The sequence below is a fragment of the Gigantopelta aegis genome, chromosome 6, assembly GCF_016097555.1.
Source record: "Gigantopelta aegis isolate Gae_Host chromosome 6, Gae_host_genome, whole genome shotgun sequence".
NCBI classification, from domain to species: Eukaryota; Metazoa; Mollusca; class Gastropoda; order Neomphalida; family Peltospiridae; genus Gigantopelta; species Gigantopelta aegis.
The window spans coordinates 47,489,875-47,513,210 of record NC_054704.1 but is presented as its reverse complement, the minus strand read 5'-3'; the positions used below and the strand labels follow the sequence as shown (position 1 = coordinate 47,513,210).

At 37.7% G+C, this 23,336-nt stretch overlaps 1 protein-coding gene across 1 annotated transcript in view; it reads right to left on the bottom strand.

Annotated features, from left to right (window-relative positions):
* LOC121376435 overlaps nucleotides 1–23,336 on the bottom strand; it is a 43,307-nt gene that overhangs the window by 5,464 nt on the left and 14,507 nt on the right. Inside the window, exons 7-19 of the mRNA XM_041504301.1 lie at nucleotides 22,514–22,636; nucleotides 20,000–20,111; nucleotides 18,528–18,691; nucleotides 17,211–17,288; nucleotides 16,769–16,852; nucleotides 14,917–15,040; nucleotides 12,390–12,563; nucleotides 11,228–11,452; nucleotides 8,336–8,448; nucleotides 7,137–7,206; nucleotides 4,656–4,892; nucleotides 1,854–2,096; nucleotides 244–483 (exon numbers count right to left, since the gene is read on the bottom strand). Coding sequence (XP_041360235.1) covers nucleotides 244–483; nucleotides 1,854–2,096; nucleotides 4,656–4,892; nucleotides 7,137–7,206; nucleotides 8,336–8,448; nucleotides 11,228–11,452; nucleotides 12,390–12,563; nucleotides 14,917–15,040; nucleotides 16,769–16,852; nucleotides 17,211–17,288; nucleotides 18,528–18,691; nucleotides 20,000–20,111; nucleotides 22,514–22,636 — 1,987 coding nt within the window. The remainder of the gene's footprint in view (nucleotides 1–243; nucleotides 484–1,853; nucleotides 2,097–4,655; nucleotides 4,893–7,136; nucleotides 7,207–8,335; nucleotides 8,449–11,227; nucleotides 11,453–12,389; nucleotides 12,564–14,916; nucleotides 15,041–16,768; nucleotides 16,853–17,210; nucleotides 17,289–18,527; nucleotides 18,692–19,999; nucleotides 20,112–22,513; nucleotides 22,637–23,336) is intronic.

Genomic DNA, 23,336 nt, shown 5'->3' with positions numbered 1-23,336 from the left:
AGAGAGAGGAGAGAAGTGGTCAGACTAAGCCCACAGCTAAAAGCTGATGGGGAATGGTAAGCACCTGTCCCGGTTGGAGAGACAAGGACTGAGATGTGGATGTGGACAGCGAAAGAAGTTGAAGGATAGGAAGTGTTTTCAGATCGGTAAGAAATTAGACAGATTTCAAAGGAGAGAAAGGAAAGTGGGCAGTGGGATAAAAAATAAATAAATAAAAAACAAATAATAAACGAAATAATTTACGGTTGTAGATGCTGCAGAATGCGCTGCTGTCGACGGTGACCTGGCCCACTCTGCTCATGGCGGCGGTCGACAGCCGACACTCGGACGAGTTGCCGCAGTAATCGAAGCTGCTGCACTGGAACATCTCCTCCTCCACGCACATCTTGGCGCACTGCTCAGCACTCAACCCAAACACGATGCGGTTGTCTTGCAGGCGGATCACTTTGTTGGTGATCTTCTTAAAGTCGTCTGCGTAGTTCCCTAAAATACACATGATATGGGTACATAAGCGTACGAGACATGAGGGGGCAACTGCCCTCCCCCCCCCCCCCCCCCCCCAGTCCTGGAGAAAAATCTTTAAATTCATGCAAAAACAATGGAGAATTTGGGCAAAATTAGCTCGCCTGAACACTTTTCACAATGTATTTTCATTATTCTACCCAAAATATCAGTTGTAATCTATGTAAAAATGCGTGGTTATTCGTTTGTAACCCTATATAGCTGTTTGGCAGTAATGCTAATATGAATAAATGTTGTAATCCAGATTCGGGCACTTTTGTTTAATTCAGGCAAAAATCAGTCTGCCCTCCCCCCCCTCCCCCACCCCCCGTACACCTATGTATGGGTAGCTTATCTTACACGATTAAATAGTTGTTATTTTCATGGTTGTAATGGTCTTATGTTTTTTAATCATAGGCATACCTACTCCCATTGTAGTGGGGTGGGGGGGGGGGGGGGGGGGGGGGGGGAGACAGGCTGGTTTTTGCCTGAATTAAACGAAAATGCCAGAATCTAGATAACAACATTTATTCATATCAGCATCATTACTAACAAATCACTATGCATTTTTACATGGATTACAACTAATTTTGTGGGTAGAATGATTGAAATACATGGTAAAAAGGTCTCAGGTTAGCACATTTTGCCCGAATATCTGTATCATTTGTACCCCCTCTCCTCCATCTCATACTCTTATGCTTTTAATGGGTTTTAAGTTTTAGTGTCAAATTTTAAAAATGTGGTTGTTTTAACATATGATTTAAGTAAACATTAATTGAATAACAAGATTCAAATTTTAAAAATGCGTGTGCCTTATATATAATTTAACGTGAGGACATTGATTTTGAAATTTTAAGAAAACAACTGGTACCTTCTATTTTTGCTGAATCTGTGTATGATAAAAAAAACCCTTAAAAGTGACCAGTGTCTCGCTATGAATACATCTTTGAAACTTTCACGGGATGATTCTTATATTAAAGAAGGAAGGAAGGAAATGTTTTATTTAACGACGCACTCAACACATTTTATTTACGGTTATATGGCATCAGACATATGGTTGAGGACCACACAGATATTGAGAGAGGAAACCCGCTGTCGCCACTCTCATAGACTACTCTTTTCGATTAGCAGCAAGGGATCTTTTATATGCACCATCCCACAGACAGGATAACATATCACAGTCGTGGGGCACTGGCTGTAGCGAGAAATTACCCAATGGGCCCACTGACGGGGATCGATCCCAGATCGACAGCGCAATATATTGAAGAAAGACATAACTTAACAAGGTGAGACTAGATCTTTAAAAAAATGTGTTTTAAAATTCATTTTTTTATTTATCTCAAAGAGCTTACTGGAATAATGGTTGCATGTCGGCTGCACATTTATCTGAGCCTTGGGAAGGTCGAACACATGGGTTCGTCCCAGGAAACATGTGTGTATGTCCGGGCAGTAGTCGAACGACTTGCAGTTGAAGCCGTTATAGTCGGTACATAGCTTGGCACACTGGTTGGCGTTGTTAATGCTCTGGTAGATGCTATCCGACTTCGATAGAGTTGTCGTTCCTGGTAGTTGTGTATATTTTGATGTATAGTCTCCTAAAAACAAACAAAAATAACAATTTAACATATAACTATAATTATATATAACTATAACTATAACTATATATCTATATCTATATCTATATCTATATCTATATCTATATCTATATCTATATCTATAACTATAACTATAACTATAACTATATATACTATAACTATAACTATATATATATATATATATATATATATACACATATACATATACATATACATATACATATACATATACAGTCAAACCTGTCTTAAGTGGTCACACAAGGGAGTAGATAAAAGTGGCCGCTGAAGACAGGTGGCCGCTGAAGACAGGTGGCCGCTGAGTACAGGTTGCCACATATATGGTCTTTAAAACATTTGTTGTTGTTTCTTGTTTTATCGTCTGTACTGCTAATCAACGGATATGTGCTTCACAGTTGATTATAAATCAACATTTAACATGTTGTCTACGTCAGACATAATGCAAATGGAATGTATTAACCGTTCTCAACAAGTTTGTTTTCTTTTTCCATTTAATTATTTAATTCCTACTCCATGCGGTGTATTGTCATAGAAAGTGAATCTACAAATGTCAAGTGTAGCCTGCCCAGAGGCAATTAGATGCATTGCAGAGGCATACTTTCTTAATTGATACACAGTAGAGATGTTGGGGACTGAATGGGTACTAGTATTCCTGAAGGTGTGAAGATCGGTTATTTCCTGCACCTGATCGCTGTTGTTAAAATATCACTTTTATATAATAGTAAAACTTTACTGTGGCCACTTAATACAGGTATTTTAGCGATTTGGGATCCAATTTAGGTGGCCGCTGGTTGCGTTAGACAGGTGCATTTACATTATAAATCGTTTTGGAGGAAAAAAGTGGCTGCTTAAGGCAGGTGACCGCTGAGTACAGGTGGCCACTAGGACAGGTTTGACTGTATATATATATCAAAATAAAAACTTCACAACTGTTTCATCTTGGCTAATTAGCAAATATGACAGAAGAAGGTATTAAATAAGGTGGTTTTTTTATTGTATGACATCCAAAGAAAGAATAGGAATAAATCTGTTTGATGCACCCACAGACAGTCAAAATGGTAATTCACAAGCAGGGTCGTCTGATGAAATCACAGGTTCAGTAGCGCATATGCCCTCCATGTGTACCCACAACTGCAAAGCAACGCCTCCTCATTGACTGCCTGATGCGTGTAAAGACTGCATTAGGGATACAGTGCCATTGTTCCACTAATTAGGCACCAAGTTCATGCAGGGTCTGTGGAGGGTTCCTGAGAGTGCACAGGTGTCTTCCCAGCACATCCCAGATGTACTCCCAGATTCAGGTCGGGCAACCTTGAGGGCCAATCCATGACATTGATGCCCACGTTCCTTAGGTAATCCCTCGTCAAGATGGCCATGTGGGGTCTGGCGTTGTCATGCTGAAAGATCAGGCCTGGACCATGAGCTGCCATGAAGGGCACAAGTTCCTAGGCCAGCACCTGGTAGCGGTATGCAGCAATGTTGAGGTTGCCACAGAAGACAAGAAGTCGAGAACGTCCATTTTCACAGAAAGCGTCTCAAACCATAACACTTCTGCCTCCAAATATATCAACTTCACTGACACAACACTGAGCATGACGTTCACCACATTGCCTCCAAACCCTCTGCCTGCCATCGGCAAATCGCAGTGTGAATCTTGATTCATCGCTAAACACTACTCTATTCCATTCCCTCCGAGTCCATCGCAAGTGGCGCTGTGCCCACAGTTGACGATGACATTGATGAAATTGGGTCAAAATGGGTCCAACATATGGGTGCCGTGCGTGATGGTAAGCGGTTCGCAGCCGATTTTGAATCATTTGCACGGACGCACAATGTCTGTAAAGTTCATTACTGGTTGCTGTAGCTGTCATGAAATGGTTGCAGAGGTGACGTAACACAATATGATGGTTATCTGACTATGATGTCACACATGGTCTACCCGAAAGGGGGCGATCAGCTGTGGTGCCCGTTTGTTTTACTTGTGTCTAAAGATCATAAACTGTCGACTGCAATCCAACGCCCTTGCACCGTCAGCTACAGATGTTCCTGCATGCAACATGCCAATGGCACATTCACACTACACATTTCTGAGGCGTGGCATCGAAACAGGTTGTAACAAATATCATTTTAATGTGTTTCTTCTTTGTGTCAGACTACTATGAGCAAATAATGATAAAAACATGTGTGCTATTGTAGTCACGTGACTAGTGGCACTTGCAAAACCACTTTTGCCTCAATGGTGCTGTGCACGTGCTATGGAGTGGGTCACGTGGGCTGTGGTGGGCTTCAAATGGAGTGTAGACATTGCCATTACAATATTTATTCCTGAAAAATACCTGCTTTCAACATTTATTGACTTTATTCAAATTTTAGATTGTGAAGTTTTTAATTTGACTCAGTATATATATAATATATACACACACACACACACAAACTCCCCACCCCCACCCCACCCCACAAAAATCCCCCACAAAAACCCCCACAAAAAACCCCCAAACACCCCAACAACAAAAAGAAAGAAAGAAAACCCCCTTCACTTACTGACAAAGAGGTCACAGGTCTGACTGGAGATGATGGAGTCCGGGTGCTCGTCGGGGTGGATGTGGCTCATGATGCAGTTGCCAGTGTCATAGCAGAACTCGAAGGACTGGCAGTCGAAGACGACCTCGGCCTGGCACTCTGCCGCACACTCGTCCACCGCCAGCCCGGTCAGGATGAGGTCATCGAACCCGCGGACCTGCTTGTTGATGTGGTCCGTGAAGTGGTGGATTGACTTCACTGTGCAATTACAACCAAACTCGTAAAGTCACAAACCCTACTCCCTACTTTTTAAACACTATGGCATATTTTTTTTACTATTAGAGCCATTTTTGGCAATAGAAATCAGGAAAATACTTATGTTGCCGAAGTGTTTCTGGTCACCCTAGTATTTCTAATATAGCGAAATGCAATTAAAAAAACAAAACAAAAAAACCCACACATAATTTCTGAGAAGTAATGGTTAAGGAGGCAGAGTGGAAGCAAGTAGACAGTGTGTGTGTGGGGGGGGGGGCGGGGGGAGGGCTGACTGAGATCAAGGGTGCAAAGCAAAGTTTCTAGATATTTCGGGGGTATGCTCCCCCGTAAAATTTTGAAAACTAGATGTCCTGAAATGCAATTTCCTGTATTCTGCAAGTAAAATTAATATCTGCCTTAAGATTTACTGTTAGTAATATTTTTGATTCAGAATTATCGGCGGGGCTACTCCCACCCCAGCCCCCCCCCCCCGTTCCGCTGTGTCTGCCTAGTTTTGAACACCATGGCATATTTTTCACTCTTAGAGCTGGGTTTTTGTTTGGTAATTGAAATCAGACATTACTTATATATTATTGCTCAGATTATCTATTTCCATACTTCACAAGGGTTTCTAGTCATCCTAATATTTCTAATACACGAAATGCATTTTTTTTAATATTTAAAAAATACACATATTTCTGTGGGCAGTTGATCCCATGATCCACTGTAAGCTTTCTACTGTTTAGTTACATCGAGACTGACAATGTTTTGTGCCATTCCAACTTCAAGTATACCAATCGCTTAAAGATGTTTATTTTCAGAGAGTCGTGAACTCACGTTGATGACTATCGGATCCCACCAAAAGTGTTTTCTGAGTGCTGTGAAGCTATACAATCGTTTTGCGATCCAATCATAAGAACAACGACATCAAGCGGGAACTGCACCTTTATGACCAGAAACCGGCCTCGGTGGTGTCGTGGTTAAGCCATCAGACATAAGGCTGGTAGGTACAGGGTTTGCAGCCTGGTACCGGCTCCCGCCCAGAGTGAGTTTTAAAGACTCAATGGGTAGGTGTAGAGCCACTACACCCATTTCTCTCTCACTAACTACCAACAACTAACCCACTGTCCTGGACAGACAGCTCAGATAGTGAGGTGTGTACCCAGGACAGGTGATTGAACCTTAATTGGATATAAGCACGAAAATAAGTTGAAATTAATTAATATGACCCAAAATATGCATAAGGCAAGCTGTGTGCATAAAGCGGAATATAGCACATGCAAATGACAAAACACCTCTGGAATATTGAAGGGAATGGAAGGAAGGAAGGAAATGTTTTATTTAACAACGCACTCAACACATTTTATTTAAGTTTATATAGCGTCGGACATATGGTTAAGGACCACACAGATATCGAGAGAAGAAACCCACTGTCGCCACTTCATGGGCTACTCTGTTCGATTAGCAGCACGGGATCTTTTATATGCACCATCCAACAGACAGGATAGTACATACCACGGCCTTTGTTACACCAGTTGAGGAGCACTGGCTGGAACCAGAAATAGCCCAATGGGGCCACCGACGGGTATTGATCCTAGACCGACTGGGCATCAAGCAAATGCTTTACCACTAGCCTACATCCTGTTCCTGAAGGGAATGGCTACAAAATAATTTTCTGAATTTACATGTAAATGCAATTCTGTATACATTAATTTGGTGCACAGGAAAATACAGACATACACAGCTCAGATTTGTTAAATTCCCAGAGCGTAGTGTAAAGAAAAAATATCGGATGATATATTCTACATGCTTAAATTTTAATAATATTGGGGCTTTAAAGGGATTTCTGAGTTTGCTGCATTTTTTAAGATGTTATCGACTAACAGAGACTTCTTAACGATTGTAATTAAAAATCAAATATATTTTTCTGCATAAAATATTAGTAGCTGTATATTAAACGTGTTTCTGCTCATTCTGATATTTGTATTAGGTTAAATTTCATTTTATTTCATAAACATATTTTTTTCGTATGTACGAAATTACATGTATTTGAAGACAAAATCCAGTTTGGACTTCTTACAAATATTCAGACGACCAAAAACACATTGAATACACAGACACTGATATTCTAAACAAGAAAATATATTTAATATGAAAGTTTAATCGTAGAAATATTTTATTAGTCAGAAACATCTTACAATGCAGCAAACTTTAAGAACACGAACAGAAATTATAATTATAACTTACCAACTGGTTTTCCAGCAACTGGGTTTCTTATTATTTTATCAGTGATGTCGGACGCCCTGTAGACTTCATTCTGAAACAGAAAACTTAAAGATTACTAACGCGATTAATCTTTCAATAAACAAGTAAAGCGAAATTAGCTCTATTTTTACCCCCATATAATATTTGTAACACTAATTCAAAATCCAATCGAAAATTAATAACGATTATCATCCCCCTCCTTTATGACTGACCCATATCAACATGCCAGATTTAAAAACAAATTAAATAATAAAAAATATTTTCCATGATAATAATATTGGTCAATACTAGGGGTGGGGCTAATGCAGACAACCTAATTTTTTCCAGAATTAAATAAAAATTCCCAAAACTAAATAATAACCTATATTCATATTTGCACTACAACTATAGCATTCCAAAAGAACCACTACACATTTTAACTAGGATTAAAACTAATATTGTGATTAAAATGATGGAAATACAAAGTGGAAAGGTTTCAGGCCAGCTTGTTTTTCCCAAAACATCTCTAAAGTTTTTGTTGAAAGGCAAAGAATTACTCCAGCACTCAGGGCATAGTAAATTAACCTGCCTGACAACCCCCCTCCCATCATGTTTATGACCAATCACAGTCCTGAATGTGCTATATGAAAGTTAAAGTTTGTTTTGTTAAAGACACCAAACATTTTGGATGTCAAATATTTGGTAATTCTGACACGTAGTCATCAGAGGAAACCCGCTACATTTTTCCGAATGCAGCAAGGGATCTTTTCCCATAGACAGGAAAGCACATAACACGGCCTTTGACCAGTTGTGGTGCACTAGTTGGAATGAGAAAAAAAACAATCAGTTGAATTGATCCACCGAGGTGGTTCGATCCTGCAACGCAAGCACCTCAAGCAAAAACTCAACCGATGAGCTAAATCCTGCCCTGTGCTATATGAAAAGTTTGTTTCTTTTGTTTAACAACACCACTAGAGCACATTTATTTAGTAATCATCGATTATTGGATGTCAAACATTTGGTCATTAAATTAGTCTTAGAGAGGAAAACCACTACATTTTTCCATTAGTAGCGAGGGAATCTTTTATATGCACAATTCCACAGACAGGATAGCACATACCACAGCCTTTGATATACCAGTCATGGCATGCTATATGAAACACATTTCTCCAGTGTATCAGTAAGAAAAATCTATGACCCACCACGCCTGGAAATTTGATAGGAATGAGGAATCCCCCTCTGTACACGCCATCCTTGATTACTTTGTAGGCATCTCCACTGGCAACCTCGTGATCCACCGGGCCCGTCAGCACACCTATGTAATAAATAAAGAATACTATATGAGTGGCCGTTAGATACCATTTATCCAAATGGTGTGATAACTGCATGGTTAACCATACTACTATATGTATCACAAATAAAACTCGTTTCTTACACACCCGTTGGTGAGAACACCATGCATTATTTTTTATAACACATGGTTGTTTACACACGTACATGTGTTAAAAATTTCAAGACATACGACTGGCTGCTCATAGGTGATTACCAGGTCACCAATGCCATACGTCCAATAAAAAATCAGCACTGTGGAAATTGATCACACTGTGAATTATACTATAGTTAACCTGGCAATCATGTGTCTGTGACGCGTAAGTCAGCTACAAGCGCAAAGGGTTGTAAATATCTTTTAGTAGATAAACATGTTAAAATTTGCTTAAAACCTGGTTTTTGAGTATATGTTAGAAATAGAATAATACATTTGTGTCTGTTAGATACCATTTATCTCACAACTTGTTGTTTAAAAATTTATCAAGCTTGCTTTCGCTCATCAGATACATTTTAAAACAACTCGTTGTGAGATAAATGGTATCTAACGGACACTCATGTATTATTCTCTATATATACCATTGGCAGTATGACCACATATATAATAAACATGTAGTTCGCGTATGTTACTTGAAATACGACTCCAGTAAACCATACAAACATGACTCCTGTGTATAAACCAGAAACTGTTATAAAACCTGAGTATATTATCCAAGTGTTACTAATTTACATTTATTGTTGGAGAGTAATCACGCAAATCTCTGTATCAAACACGAATTAGAGAATATTTATGTATATTTTAAAATATTAGAAAACCGGCCTCGGTGGAGCAGTGGTTAAGCCACCGGACTTAAGGCTGGTAGGTGCTGGGTTCGTCTATCGGTACCTGCTCTCACTGAGAGTGAGCTGAACATAGGTGTAGGATCACTAGCCTGACTTCTCTCTTACTAACCGCTAACCACTAACCACTAACCTACTGTCTTGGATAGGCAGACCAGATAGTTGATGAGTATGCCTATGTGTATGAACCTTAAAGGCATATTGTCACAGACCACTGACCTATTAAATGACCCAACAAAGTATTACCTGAACAAAAATATATTTGATTCCCCCGCAAATGTACATCTATGTAACCACCATACCCTGTACTTCACTTATTTTTTGTGAAAATAATTGAATTATGGCAATGGGCCATAATTCAAGAACTAAAACTGCCAAGAAGATTGACATGGATTTCACTCCATCATGGTTCAATCAAAGTGATGCGATAGCTAGATTTGGTTTTCAAAACATTTCATTTATTATCCACTTTAGTGAAATAAGGTCCTTAAATCCATGACAGTATACCTTTAATTGAATATAAGCACGAAAATAACTTGAAATGAAGTGAATGAATTATATAGTTCTAACAGAGTAGAGGTGGTCTTCTTTTTGTTTTTGTGTTTGTTTGTTTTTTGTTATTCTTGTGGGGTTGTGGGGGTTTTTGTGTGTTTTTTGGTGTTTTACAAGTTTTACAATGCTGTGTGTATTATTAAAATAGTATACATACCTGAGTATTATTAAAGTGTTGTCTATCACAAATACAAATTACTGAAATTTATTATAATGCTGTGTGTATTATTAAAATAGTATACATACCTGAGTATTATTAAAGTGTTGTCTATCACAAATACAAATTACTGAAATTTATTATAATGCTGTGTGTATTATTAAAATAGTATACATACCTGGGTATTATTAAAGTGTTGTCTATCACAAATACAAATTACTGAAATTTATTATAATGTCTTTGTATTATTAAAATAGTATACATACCTGGGTATTATTAAAGTGTTGTCTATCACAAATACAAATTACTTAAATTTATTATAATGCTGTGTGTATTATTAAAATAGTATACATACCTGGGTATTATTAAAGTGTTGTCTATCACAAATACAAATTACTGAAATTTATTATAATGCTGTGTGTATTATTAAAATAGTATACATACCTGGGTATTATTAAAGTGTTGTCTATCACAAATACAAATTACTGAAATTTATTAAAATAGTATACATACCTGGGTATTATTAAAGTGTTGTCTATCACAAATACAAATTACTGAAATTTATTATAATGCTGTGTGTATTATTAAAATAGTATACATACCTGGGTATTATTAAAGTGTTGTCTGTCACAAATACAAATTACTGAAATTTATTATAATGCTGTGTGTATTATTAAAATAGTATACATACCTGGGTATTATTAAAGTGTTGTCTATCACAAATACAAATTACTGAAATTTATTATAATGCCTTTGTATTATTAAAACATGGGGTGGGATGTAGCCCAGTGGTAAAGCGTCCACCTGATGCACGTTTGGTTTGGGATCGATCACTGTCGGTGGGCCCATTGGGCTATTTCTCATTCCAGCCAGTGCACCACGACCGACATATCAAAGGTTGTGGTATGTACTATCCTGTCTGTGGGATGGTGCATGAAAAAGATCCCTTGCTACTAATGGAAAAAGGTAGCGGGTTGAAATGAAATGGAATGGTGAAAACCCAATAGGTCCATCAAGAAAGTTCGATGCTACGATCCAAGCAATCAGGTGAACACTCTATCCAGATAACTCTAGTTCGCTATTCGACAACGATTATGGACTGTAGTTTACTTTCAGTCTTAAGAAAAAAGGAAAAAGAAAAAAGAAAAAAAAAGGGGGAATATATATATATATATATATATATATATATATATATATATATATATATATATTTACTTACGTGAAAAATGACTGCAGGTTGGTGCATTGGAGAGCTTTTTGCCATCAGACGTGTATAGACCACTGAGAGAGCAGACTTGGCTCTTGGGACAGTAGTCGAAACTGTTGCACGTGCCTCTGGTCTGTTGGTCGCAGAGGTCAGCACACGTTGTGGCGCTGCCTATCTGCTGGTAGTTCATGTCGTCTTGGTAATTGGCCATTAAACCGGACCACTTTTGAAACTTTGCTATAACAGACAACACATTAGGTATATGCATAGGTGTACAGGCTCCAATTTTTGTAGGGTGTGTGTGGGGGGGGGGGGGGGGGGGGGGGGGGGCAGGCAGGCTGATTTTTGCTCAAATTAAACAAAAGTGCCCAAATCTGGATTACAACATTTATTCACATTGGCATTACGGCCAAACAGCTATATCGTCACAAATGTTTACATGGATTAAAACTAATATTGTGAGTAGAATGATGTGAACATACATGTACATGGTAAAAAGTGTTCAGGCCAGCTCATTTTGCCCAAATTTTTCTATTGTTTTTGCCTGAATTTGAAGGTTTTCTCCAGGACTGGGGTCTCGTATGCTTATGGGTATATATCACAAAGTATAATATATAAATGACTTATAACTTACCTTTAAGAATTTTAATATAAACTTAAAAATAAAGAAAAAATAATTTTTATTCAAAATTTAGATTGAGTAGATCTCACAAACATGAATATTGCAGACACACAGTGACCATATGGAGAAACTTGTATGTTCCTGGCTGCTGACTGTTTTGAGTTTGGAGCTTTAATAAATGACCATTGTTTTTGCATGCTGGCGATATGGATAAAGCAATAGTGGTTGGATGAATTACACCACAATTATTGCACCACCTTTTGTAAGGTAATAATATCTGCTCAATCATGTCTGTACTGACATAAAAAGGAATCATTTGGCAGGTTTTAAGTGGAGCTGTGGTTTTTGGTTGTTGTTTTCTGTTTGTTTATTTGTTTGTTTGTTTATTTGGTTATTTTTTTGTTTTTAGGGTTTTCTTTGTTGTTATTTTTGTACTAATCAGTAGAATTTTATTATACATGTATATATATATATATATATATATATATATATATATATATATATATATATATATATATATATATATATATATATATTGAAATATAAGCTTACCTATGGATGGTGCCATTCCGACGATTGTTGCGAGAAAGTAGATGTGGTCGAACGTCCAGTGTACCTCTGTTTTCTGAATTCTCACTGGTGACAGCTGTCCCAGTTTAGATAGCAGCTCGAGACACGTGGCCTGAAACGCCCTCTTGTACACCTTCAAGACGGACCCAGCATTGTCTTCAAGAACATCAGTTTTAAAGTAATGAGTCAATGTAATTATGTACTTTCTACTGACAGCAGGGGCGGGATGTAGCCCAGTGGTAAAGCGCTCGCTAGATGCATGGTCAGTTTGGGATCGATCCCAGTCGGTGGGCCCATTGGGCTATTTCTCGTTCCAGCCAGTGCACCACAACTGGTAGGACCTACATCAGAGGCCATGGTATGTGCTATCCTGTCTATGGGATAGTGCATATAGAAGATCCCTAGCTGCTAATCAAAAAGAGTAGCCCATGAAGTGGCAACAGCAGGTTTCCTCTCTCAATATTTGTGTGGTCCTTAACCATATAAATGAAAATAAAATGTGTTGAGTGTGTCATTAAATAAAACATTTCCTTCCTTCTACTCAAAGCATTGTCTCAAAGAACATTAATTGTAAAGTAAAAAAAAAAAAGTTAGTTAGTTTTGTTTAACGACACTTCTAGAGCACATTGATTGATTAATCATCGGCTATTGGACGTCAAACATTTGGTAATTTTGACATGTAGTCTTAGAGAGGAAACCCACTATATTTTTCCATTAGTAGCAAGGGATCTTTTACAGTGAAACCTCTCAAGACCGGACCCTCTTTAAACTGGAATTCCCTAAAATCAGACGTTTTACAGAGTCCCTACAGAGTCCTACAGAGACCAGGACAAAACTTAACCTCTCTAAACCGAATATCTCTTAAAACTGGACATTTGTCTTGGTCCCAAGGATGTCCAGTTACACTGTATATACACAATCCCACAGACAGGATAGCACATACCACGGTCTTTGATATATCAGTCGTGGTGCACTGGCTGGAACAAGAAATAGCCCAATGGGCCCACCGACGGGGATCGATCTCAAACCGACCGCACATTAAGTGAGCACTGTACCACTGGGCTACGCCCACCCTTGCATTGTCTTAACGAACAGCAATTGTAAAGTAATAAGTACATGTAATTATGGATTTATGGATTTATGGATTTTCTACTAAAAGTTTTAATAATACTTTGTTACTTGTGTTTTACAACCATAGCTTCATTATACTAGATACATTATACTGGTAATATTAGGAATTTGATTCATTACTTTATAGTATGGTGCATTATATTCATAAATTCAAGTAGATAAATTATATTTAAATATCAGTATGTATATTTGTCCGGATTTGTGTAATAAGAAAAGTATGATTCGTGTTTTATCCCCAGCCCCAATCTGACTCAAACTAAGTTTCTTTCACAAATAAAATGGTTACCGACTTTCCTGGGTCTCTATATGTGCTATAGTTTGTACGCATGGATATGTATGTGTGTGTGTGTGTGTGTGTGTGTGTGGAAATCCATTGTTACATGTGCCGTATGTGGTCTGGCATTGTCCTGCTGAAAGAGTTCTCTCTGTCGATCCAAAACAGGAAGCATATGACGGCGAAGAATTTCATCCCGGTAGCATCTATAAACATGTTGTTGTCCATCTCGTCGCTGTAGAAGGAAACGCGACTCGTCGCTGAACCATACACGCCATCAGCTTACCAAGTTCCACCCCTGTACATTCGTGTACCAGCGAACACGTAAATATCGATGTTGATGTTGCAGGACGGGCCAACATACAGTCTCTTAGCCCATAAACCAGCTTTTCGAAGTCGGTTCCGAATGGTTTGTGCAGACACCCTTCTCAAACCAGATATGCGTCCAGCAGTGTTTGTTGCTGTGGCAGTTCGGTGACGCAAGTGCAGAACCCGGATGTAGCGATCTTGTGCTGCAGTTGTTATGCGAGGTCTTCCACTTCTGGGCCCGTCTTCAGCTGATTGAAACTGCTGGTACCTGTCCCAGAGACGTGAAATGGTGCTCTGATGGACGTTCATGTGGCATGCCACTGCTGACTGCGATTCACCTAACTGGATGCGGCCTATTGCAATGTTTTGATTCGGCAGGCTTAGTCTTGGCATCTTGTAACTTGTCTATGTCGAAATGGAAATGAGGCATCATTGCGAGCATGCATTGTAATGTAAGATTGCCTGAATGTTTTGTTTATTTATGCTTAGATTATTTTCACACTCTTATGGTCATTGTGTTTGCATGGAACAAGAGTGTCAACAGACTGGGTGTTTTTTGTTGTTAATGTTATGTTGGTTGTTTTGTTGTTGTTTTTGTTTTGCTTTTGTTGTATTTTTGTTTGTTTTGTTTTGTTTTTTTGTTTTGTTTTGTTTGTTTTTGTTTTTGTTTGTTTTTGTTTGTTGGGGGGGGGTAAAACAATTTTTGTTGTTGTGTTGTTTTTGCTTTTGTTTTTGTTCTTTGGTTCATATATAATTTCTAAGTAAAATGATTATTTTCTGTAACAATCAACTCACATGGAAAGCTAATACGGAAGCTAATTTTGTCTTCGTCTGAGTAGCAGGGAGTAATGTCAAAAGCATTGAGTATATTCGGATGTTCTTGGTCAAAGTCATACAGATTGTACAACATCTGCGTATTCTACAAAGTGAATAAAAAGGGTGCATTAACACTAACCTATCATTCACATAATTTACAAACTTAACATATTTCTTATATCGACAATAACACTGATACTGATATTATTTAATTTAATTAAGCAGGGATGTGATAGACATTTAAAAATAAAAGCTGAACTGATTTTAAGAAATTGAAACCTCGGTATCATACCTACATGTATATAAAGGTCATTTTTTTTAGCATTTCATGCAGATCAAGTCCAGTCTATAGTAAAACTTTGTGAAAATTATTTTACATAAAAAAGCTGAAATCAGATAAAAAATTGAAAAATCACATCCCTGATTAATTAAGGTAATTTACTGTTTAAAACTGTGATTGCGAAAGTAACATGAACAGTTGAAATGGGTAGGTTAATTATTTCGAATTTAATGCTACTAGTGCTACATTAGTTAATAATGATTTATGGACACTGTAAAGACAAATGATTAGCACCCTCAAAGTATGGTATCAGGGGATTTCTTGTCCACAATCAGTTACAATTATAACTAAGTAAAACAAAAATCATATATTGGAGCTTTTTCTCGTCTGCCGTACCCCAAAGTAAATAATGGATTTGCACCTCTGCAGAACACCCCACCCATGTGGAAAAGACCTAACTTGTTACAGCAAGATGTAGCGAAGCAGGATATAGGTCTACTGGTATATTTATCTGACAGGAAAATAAACTTACATTAGAATATGTTATCGAAAGTTCTATTAGGTAGGTGATCGGAAAGTAGCAAACCAGGATATAGGTATACCAGTACATTTAACCGACAGAAAAAGAAATCTTATGTCAGAATATGTCATGAAAAACTCTAGCACAGGCACATCGGAATACAATAGACATTGGGGGGGGGGGGGGGGGGGGGGGGGGGGTGTCGCTGACTGATATTGAAGGTCAAAGCAAAGTTTCTGAGGGGTTTGGGGGTATGCTCCCCTGTAAACTTTTGAAAACTAGATGTCCTGAAATGCAATTTCCTGCATTCTATAAGTAAAATTCATCTATCTGCCTTCAAATTTATTAAAAATAATATGTTTTATTCAGAATTATTGGGTAGGCTAGAGCTCTCCACCAGCCCTCCCTCACTACTCCACCATGCCTGTAGCAGATAGGTAGGTTTGTAAAGTAGTAAAGCGGGATATACATGTAGGTTCACCAGTACATTTAACTGAGAGGAAAATAATCTTACGTCAGAATATGTTATGGAAAACTCTAGCAGGTAGGTAAGTTCGTAAAGTAGTAAAGCGGGATATAGGTAGGGCCTACACCAGTACATTTAACTGACAGGAAAATAGTCTTACGTCAGAATATGTCATGGAAAACTCTAGCAGGTAGGTAGGTTTGTATAGTAGTAAAGCGGGATATAGGTACACCAGTACATTTAATTGTTTTTTCTGTTTGCTTTATTCTTTCTTCTTTCTCTTTTTCAATAATATTTATTTCTGTTCATATTTAAATTGCAAAAATATATTACTGTCATAAAATGTATATATTATGGAGAAGGCCTAGTAAGTCATATAACTTGTGCCTAATCCATTTGTTTTTTTAAAAAGCAATAAAATATGTTTCAATCAATTTAACTGACAGGGAAATAATCTTATGTCAGAAAACGTTATGGAAAACTCTTGCAGGTAGGTAGATTCGTAAAGTAGTAAAGCAGGATATATGTACACCAGTACATTTAACTGAGAGGAAAATAATCTTACGTCAGAATATGTTATGGAAAACTGGACTGGAACATCAGGTGTTGTAGGATCAATTCCCGTGTTGTCGGTGGCTGTCCAGTCTTTCTATGGAAACAATGTATTTAATGAGTACATATATGTACCTGAATTCATTGGTTTCTTACAGTCATTGATCCTACTTTTCGAAATTTATGTATTTTCTGTTTAGCAGAAAATGCAATTTAAGCTATTACAAACATCACAATGACCAAAACATTTTGGATTTGCCAAAAATGGAAATAATGTATAATTTATTAATAAAAAAAAGAGCTCTGTCATAGCCAAAAATGTTTTGCACTACCTAAACACTAAAGTGAGTGCCTTTACAAAAAAAAATTTTCTTAGTAATCATCAGGTACCAGTGTATGGGAATCTTTTAACATTTTTAGAAGTTTAAAACAGGTATTGTAATAACTGAACTTACTGACAGAAAGTAGATCTCCATAGTGGTGCCGTTCTTAAAGCTTGCATACACGTCGCATAGGATGCCTCGTGTAGGTCTCTGAAACACAACCTCTTACAGTTATAACATAACAGTACATGTATTACATATTACACATTGCCTACCAACTAAAGTACATGTCAGAGGCCATGAAAGCAATGTATATTATGAGATCTACTATGTGAGCACCATAGGAAGAGAGAAAAAAACATTCCTGGCCCAAAAAGTGGTACAGCAATGGTCGTATCAGCCGTACCGCTTCCGACACAATTTGTAAATATAATTGTTTTACACGATTGGAGTGCAGATAGTAATTTGTGTGTGTGCGCGTGTGTGTATACTATATATATATATATATATATATATATATATACACAGTGAAACTCCTCTAAACCGGACACCCTAGGGACCAACTAAAATGTCCAGTTTTAGGAGGTATCCGGTTTAGAGAGGTTCACACACAATGTAATATATAATGTGTGTATATATATATATTCTAGTACACACACACACACACACACACATATAGAAGGGGAATCGTGATACCATTTTTTTATTTATTGTTTATTTTAACCAATATGGTTAATAATTGCTATTATTATGATCGTAAGATCTATTCTCCTTGGAGTTGGACATAATTGGAGTCCTAACCATAGCTTGATGACTGATTTATGAAAGGTATATGTTATCCTGGCTGTGTCAAAATGAAGATAAAAGATATCTTGCTGCCAAATGGTAAGAATCCTAATTGGCTGGTTTCATCGAGGTTATTTAAATCAAGTATCACAGTTGAATTATGTTATTACACTTATAATGGCAAATAAAAACTGCGAGCTGTTTTGTATAAATCTAAATGAAGGAAATGGTTTATTTAACGACGCACTCAACACATTTTATTTACGGTTATATGGCGTCGGACATATGGTTCTCGCTTCCTTTGAATGCATATATGTACTTTTTGAACTTAGGGGGCGGGACATGGCACAGTGGTAAAGTACTCGTCTGATGTGTGGTCGGTCTGGGATCAATCCCTGTCGATGGGCCCTTTGGGCTATTTCTCGTTCCAGCTAATGCACCACGACTGGTATATAAAAGGGTGCTTTATGTACTATTCTGTTCCTTGCTACTAATAGAAAAATGTAGCGAAAGACTGTGTCGAAAATTACCAAATGTTTGACATTCAAATTTCAATAACCGTTGATGAATAAATCAATGTGCTCAAGTGGTGTCGTTAAACAAAAAAAACATTTAAACTTTTTTTGTAACTTAAGTCCATTTTAAACCAGTGCAGTGGTGTACCTGTCCAGCATAGGCAAATGTGTTATCGAGATAGAAGAGTTGTTCGGGGTTACGCAAGGTCAAAGCTTGTTTCGAAGATGCTGTGTGGATGGCGTCCCAGGTCGAGTTGGCGATAGGCTCAATTGTACAGTTTCCGAATACATGGTCGATTACGTAGGAGGCACCTGTGAACAGAAATTATCGATATATATACAAAATTAAGCAAAAGTTACAACTAGGTAAAGATTCCAACTCTAATACAATACCACTACATTGATCATTTTCGAGGTCGCTGATAAAAAATATTTGACATATTAATCACTAATATACACACTACAGAAAGAAATCTGTCAGCACCTACTTACATTATTGAAAGAGGGTACTGTCAGGTTTCTTTCTGTAGTGTGTGTGTGTGTTGTTGTTGTTGTTGTTGCTGCTGCTGCTGCTGCTGCTGCTGCTGCTGTTGTTGTTGTTGTGTGTATTATTAGTTAATATGTGAAATATTTGTTATCGGCGCACTCGAAAATGATATTTAATGGCAAAGGTTTTATTGTCATATTAGAGCGGGAATCTTTGCCCAACCGGTGTTAGGCAGCCATTCCATGTCTAGCTCTCGAACAGCAGATAGCCCGAGTTCTTTGACGGTAAGAGAGCTAGACGGACATTTGGACAGCTGTAAGCTCTCTTACCGTCAGAGTACTTGGGCTAAGTTACTATTTAAACGTACAAGTGTTAGACATGGTTATTTGCATACCTTCCATGGTTTGATTGACAGCCGATAGTCCTGAGTGCAATATCATAGCACGAGTCTATTGGCTGTCAGTCAAACATCGAAAGTGTAAAAATAACCATTTATACCACTCGTAAAGTTTAGGCGGGAACTGATTTGTACCACACCCCTAAGTGACGTTGCATGATGCGATAAGGAAGTTTCACTGAGTGATAGGTGGGGTTTTAACAAATGTGTGGTTATACTGATTTATTGCATACTTTTGTCAGTGCAAAAACAACACAAATGTGGTACAATTATATTTAGAGAATGAGAAAAAAAAATGTTACCACTACCAACATTCTTCTTTGTAATTAGTAGCAAATGGTTTACTTTTCCCACATATGGGATAGAACATACAGAGACCTTTGATATATACTGGTTTCAAAGTGCTGCTTGAAACGAAAACTAAACCAATGAATCACAGTTGAAGATCCACTGTATTAGCCTACCCATCACACACATCAAATGGAAATTTTTATTTATTAAAATAATATATGTATCATTTAGAAGAATGCTAGGTGTGGACCAAAGGGGTGGGCACTGAGGGTGCATATCCCCTTCTTGAATTTGCAAGTGTCTCGAAAATCTAATGTTTCCCGGATAAATATAATACGTTTATGTTTAAGTATGGGAGATGTACCGGTAATAACTTGGTTGGTTTGGAATACTGTAGGTATTGTTTTTAAAGCTGCATTTCTCCTTATAAAATGTATAAACTCACCTGTATTATAGTCTTGAATTCTCGAGAGTGGATTTTGAGTCCAGAATGGATAGCCTGGTTCCACTGGCCGGTAGTCATAACGAACCAGTTTATATCCATAATCGTACCATATCTATACAAAAAAAACAAAAAACCCCACCAATGTTCAGTAAATTAACATTTATTTTTACATTAAAGCTGTTAATATAAGGGACATTAACACTTTGTTTAAAATTACAAGTGTGATATTTAAAAAACTGTCTTAGGATCTGACAAATACACCATTTCGTACAATTAATCCAAATGTTTTACATCTTGTTTAGCACCGTGACGTTTTGACTGGTCGAATGAAATGTCACCAGGACATTGGCCAGAGTTGCCATACGGCTCCGATTTCTGTTGGTTTCTTACTGTTAGGGATAGTCCACTCAAACATCCATCATTGAAAACACTGAACAAACTGTCAATGATGAATGATGGAATGTACAGACAGTGATATATTTTTTATGGCAGTTTTAATTTAAATTAGAACTGACGATCTGTCCCGGGTCAAGCCCCTGGCTATCCAGAGACGGGACTCGGGACAGACATGCTCGAAACTCTAGTGGTATATGAGCATGTGAAAAATAGTGGACTTGGACTAGAACTGACGCTCTTTGACCATCCTTGGTAATTCATCACTGACACTGGTTTATCAGTAATGTTGATAGTACGGACAGTACGAGGTGCATGTGCGTATGAATGTGAGGGGAGTTGACCCTCCCCCAACCCACTCACTTTTTCCAATATATTGTCCTGGGGTGTATATCTTGACACCCCCCACCACACACACACCTCTATAAAGTTCAACTGTCTAGTCTCTAGACCCACCTGGTAAACTTTCTTCACCAGTGCATGAGCACATCTTTTATGACCATCAATTTAAAATTATTCCAAAAGCCAACGAAAACACTATAAAATATGAGGGCGTGGATACAGTTAAAATTTGTTTTGTTTAATGACACCACTGGAGCACAATGATTTAATAATCATCAGTAATTTGATGTCAAACATTTGGTCATTTTGACATATAGTCTTAGAGAGGAAACCTACTACATTTTTTACATTAGTAACAAAGGATCTTTTATATGCACCATCCCACAGACAGGATAGCACATACTACAGCCTTTGATATACTAGTTGTGGTGCACTGGATGGAATGAGAAATAGCCCAATGAGGACAATTTAAGACGAACTAAGACAGATTTTGAATGGAACAGAGAATTTGTTCTCAATTCCACAGAATTTGCATCGTTCTCTGTGTATAGTTTCTATGTGATATTGACTTTTATTCTAAATTTTAATTTGACCTATCTGTGATATTTGTATTTTTATACAGAATGGGGCTATAACAGTGACACCAGATTTTCTGCAATATCAAAGCAAAACTGAAATGAAGATGGCGTTTTAGAATGCTGGCTTTAACTGAATGTATGGTCAATTAAATGGCACTGTCGGTTATAACAGGCCATTTAAAATGTTATTGTGGTCAATATCACGTACCAGCCTCCGTTTTAGATATTTTTTATCATACACACGTACAAAACAGATCTTCCCTTACTAGAGACAGATTTTAAAAAACCCCATAATAATTAAATATAGAGTTTAGAAAAAAATAATTTTAAACTCCAAGAGTACTATGAACTATGAACAAGTATTAATAATTTATTTGTATCTTGACCAATGTTTTTAACCAATTACCCATACAAATAGAACATATTTGTTATTCTAAAGTACTTTGCCTTTTCTTTTTATATAACCCCAAACTAAAATAACTGTAATTTTTTTTAAATAATAATAATAATGTAAAAAACACCTAAAGCCAGTGTTTCTGCCAGAGGGTAAAATGGGTATGGCGCCATACCCAAAAGTTTTTGCAGATTTAAATTGATTTAAAAAAAATTCCAAGTTAATCTTTAGACAAAATTAATTACTGTTATCATTACTGTATGATTTTCTTAACCCTAACCCTAAAATTAACCCAGTTTCTTTCTGGAGAGGCCCCCCATACCCCCTTTTGACTGTGGTTGCATTCAGTTCCATAGTGCCATACCCAAAAAACTATTTCTGGTAAAAACACCGAAAGCACACCAACACTTAAAGTTCCAGACCCTAGTTTCAACCCGTAAAATGGATACTAAGTTTAATTAATCTACAAACCTGTAACACATTTGCATAAATTTACAACAAAGTAAAATAAGAATCTGTGACTTTCAAAGGGTGAAATACCCTTAAAACTAGACTAAAACTCGACTCCATAACCATTACTTCTCAGACGCACATGCATTTTAAAAAATATGAAAAATGCATTTTGTGATATTAAAAACACCAGAATGACCAGAAACACTTTGGGTGGATAATCTAAACAATAAAATCTAAGAGAAGTACGATTTCACTTTTCAAAAACGGTTCTAATAATAAAATATATGCTTTAGTGTTTAAAAACTAGGGTATGTCACTTTAAAATGAAGGGTGATACTGTTTTACGACACTTACATCAGTCTGTATGAGCATGGCTCCCGACTGGTCCACAACCTCCTCCCGGTACTGGTACTGTGGCTTCAACTTGGGCATGGAGCGGCCGCTTTTCCGATTTGGACATCCCACGCCTGGCGGGGTCTGTGCACCAAGGAGAAAAAGGAATATAATTGTCTGTCTAAAGGACTCTAGTATATTCTGTTTGGCTTTAATCCTACGGGACATTTGCAAATTCAATAGCACCAGAACCAAATCTCTCCCTTTACTGACCCTGGTCGGGCTGCTTGTGCTCCCTGGCTGGCTCCCCCTCTCCCACCCACCCCAAACCCTTTTCTGTCCTGGATGGAGGAGCCGGCGGACATTGACACCTGCACCCATGACAGGCATGTGCTACAACAGCTTGTTCTGAATGTGCACGTTAAAACCTATGACCTGACCTGACCTGACCTGACCTGACTCTAGTATTAAACATGGCTGCCTGTTTAAAGAAGGAAGGAAATGTTTTATTTAACAACACACTCAACACATTTTTTAATTTCACAGTTATATGGTGTCAGACATATTGTTAAGGACCACACAGATATTGCGAGAGGAAACCTGCTGTCGTCACTTCATGGGATACTCTTTTCGATTAGCAGCAAGGGATCTTTTATATGCACCATCCCACAGACAAGGTAGGACATACCACGGCCTTTGATATGCCAGTCGTGGTGCACTGACTGGAACGAGAAATAGCCCAATGGGCCCACCGATGGGGATCGATCCCAGACCGATTGCGTATTGAGTGAGCACTTTACCACTGGGCTACGTCCCGCCCCTGCTTGTGTAAAGAATGCTGGAA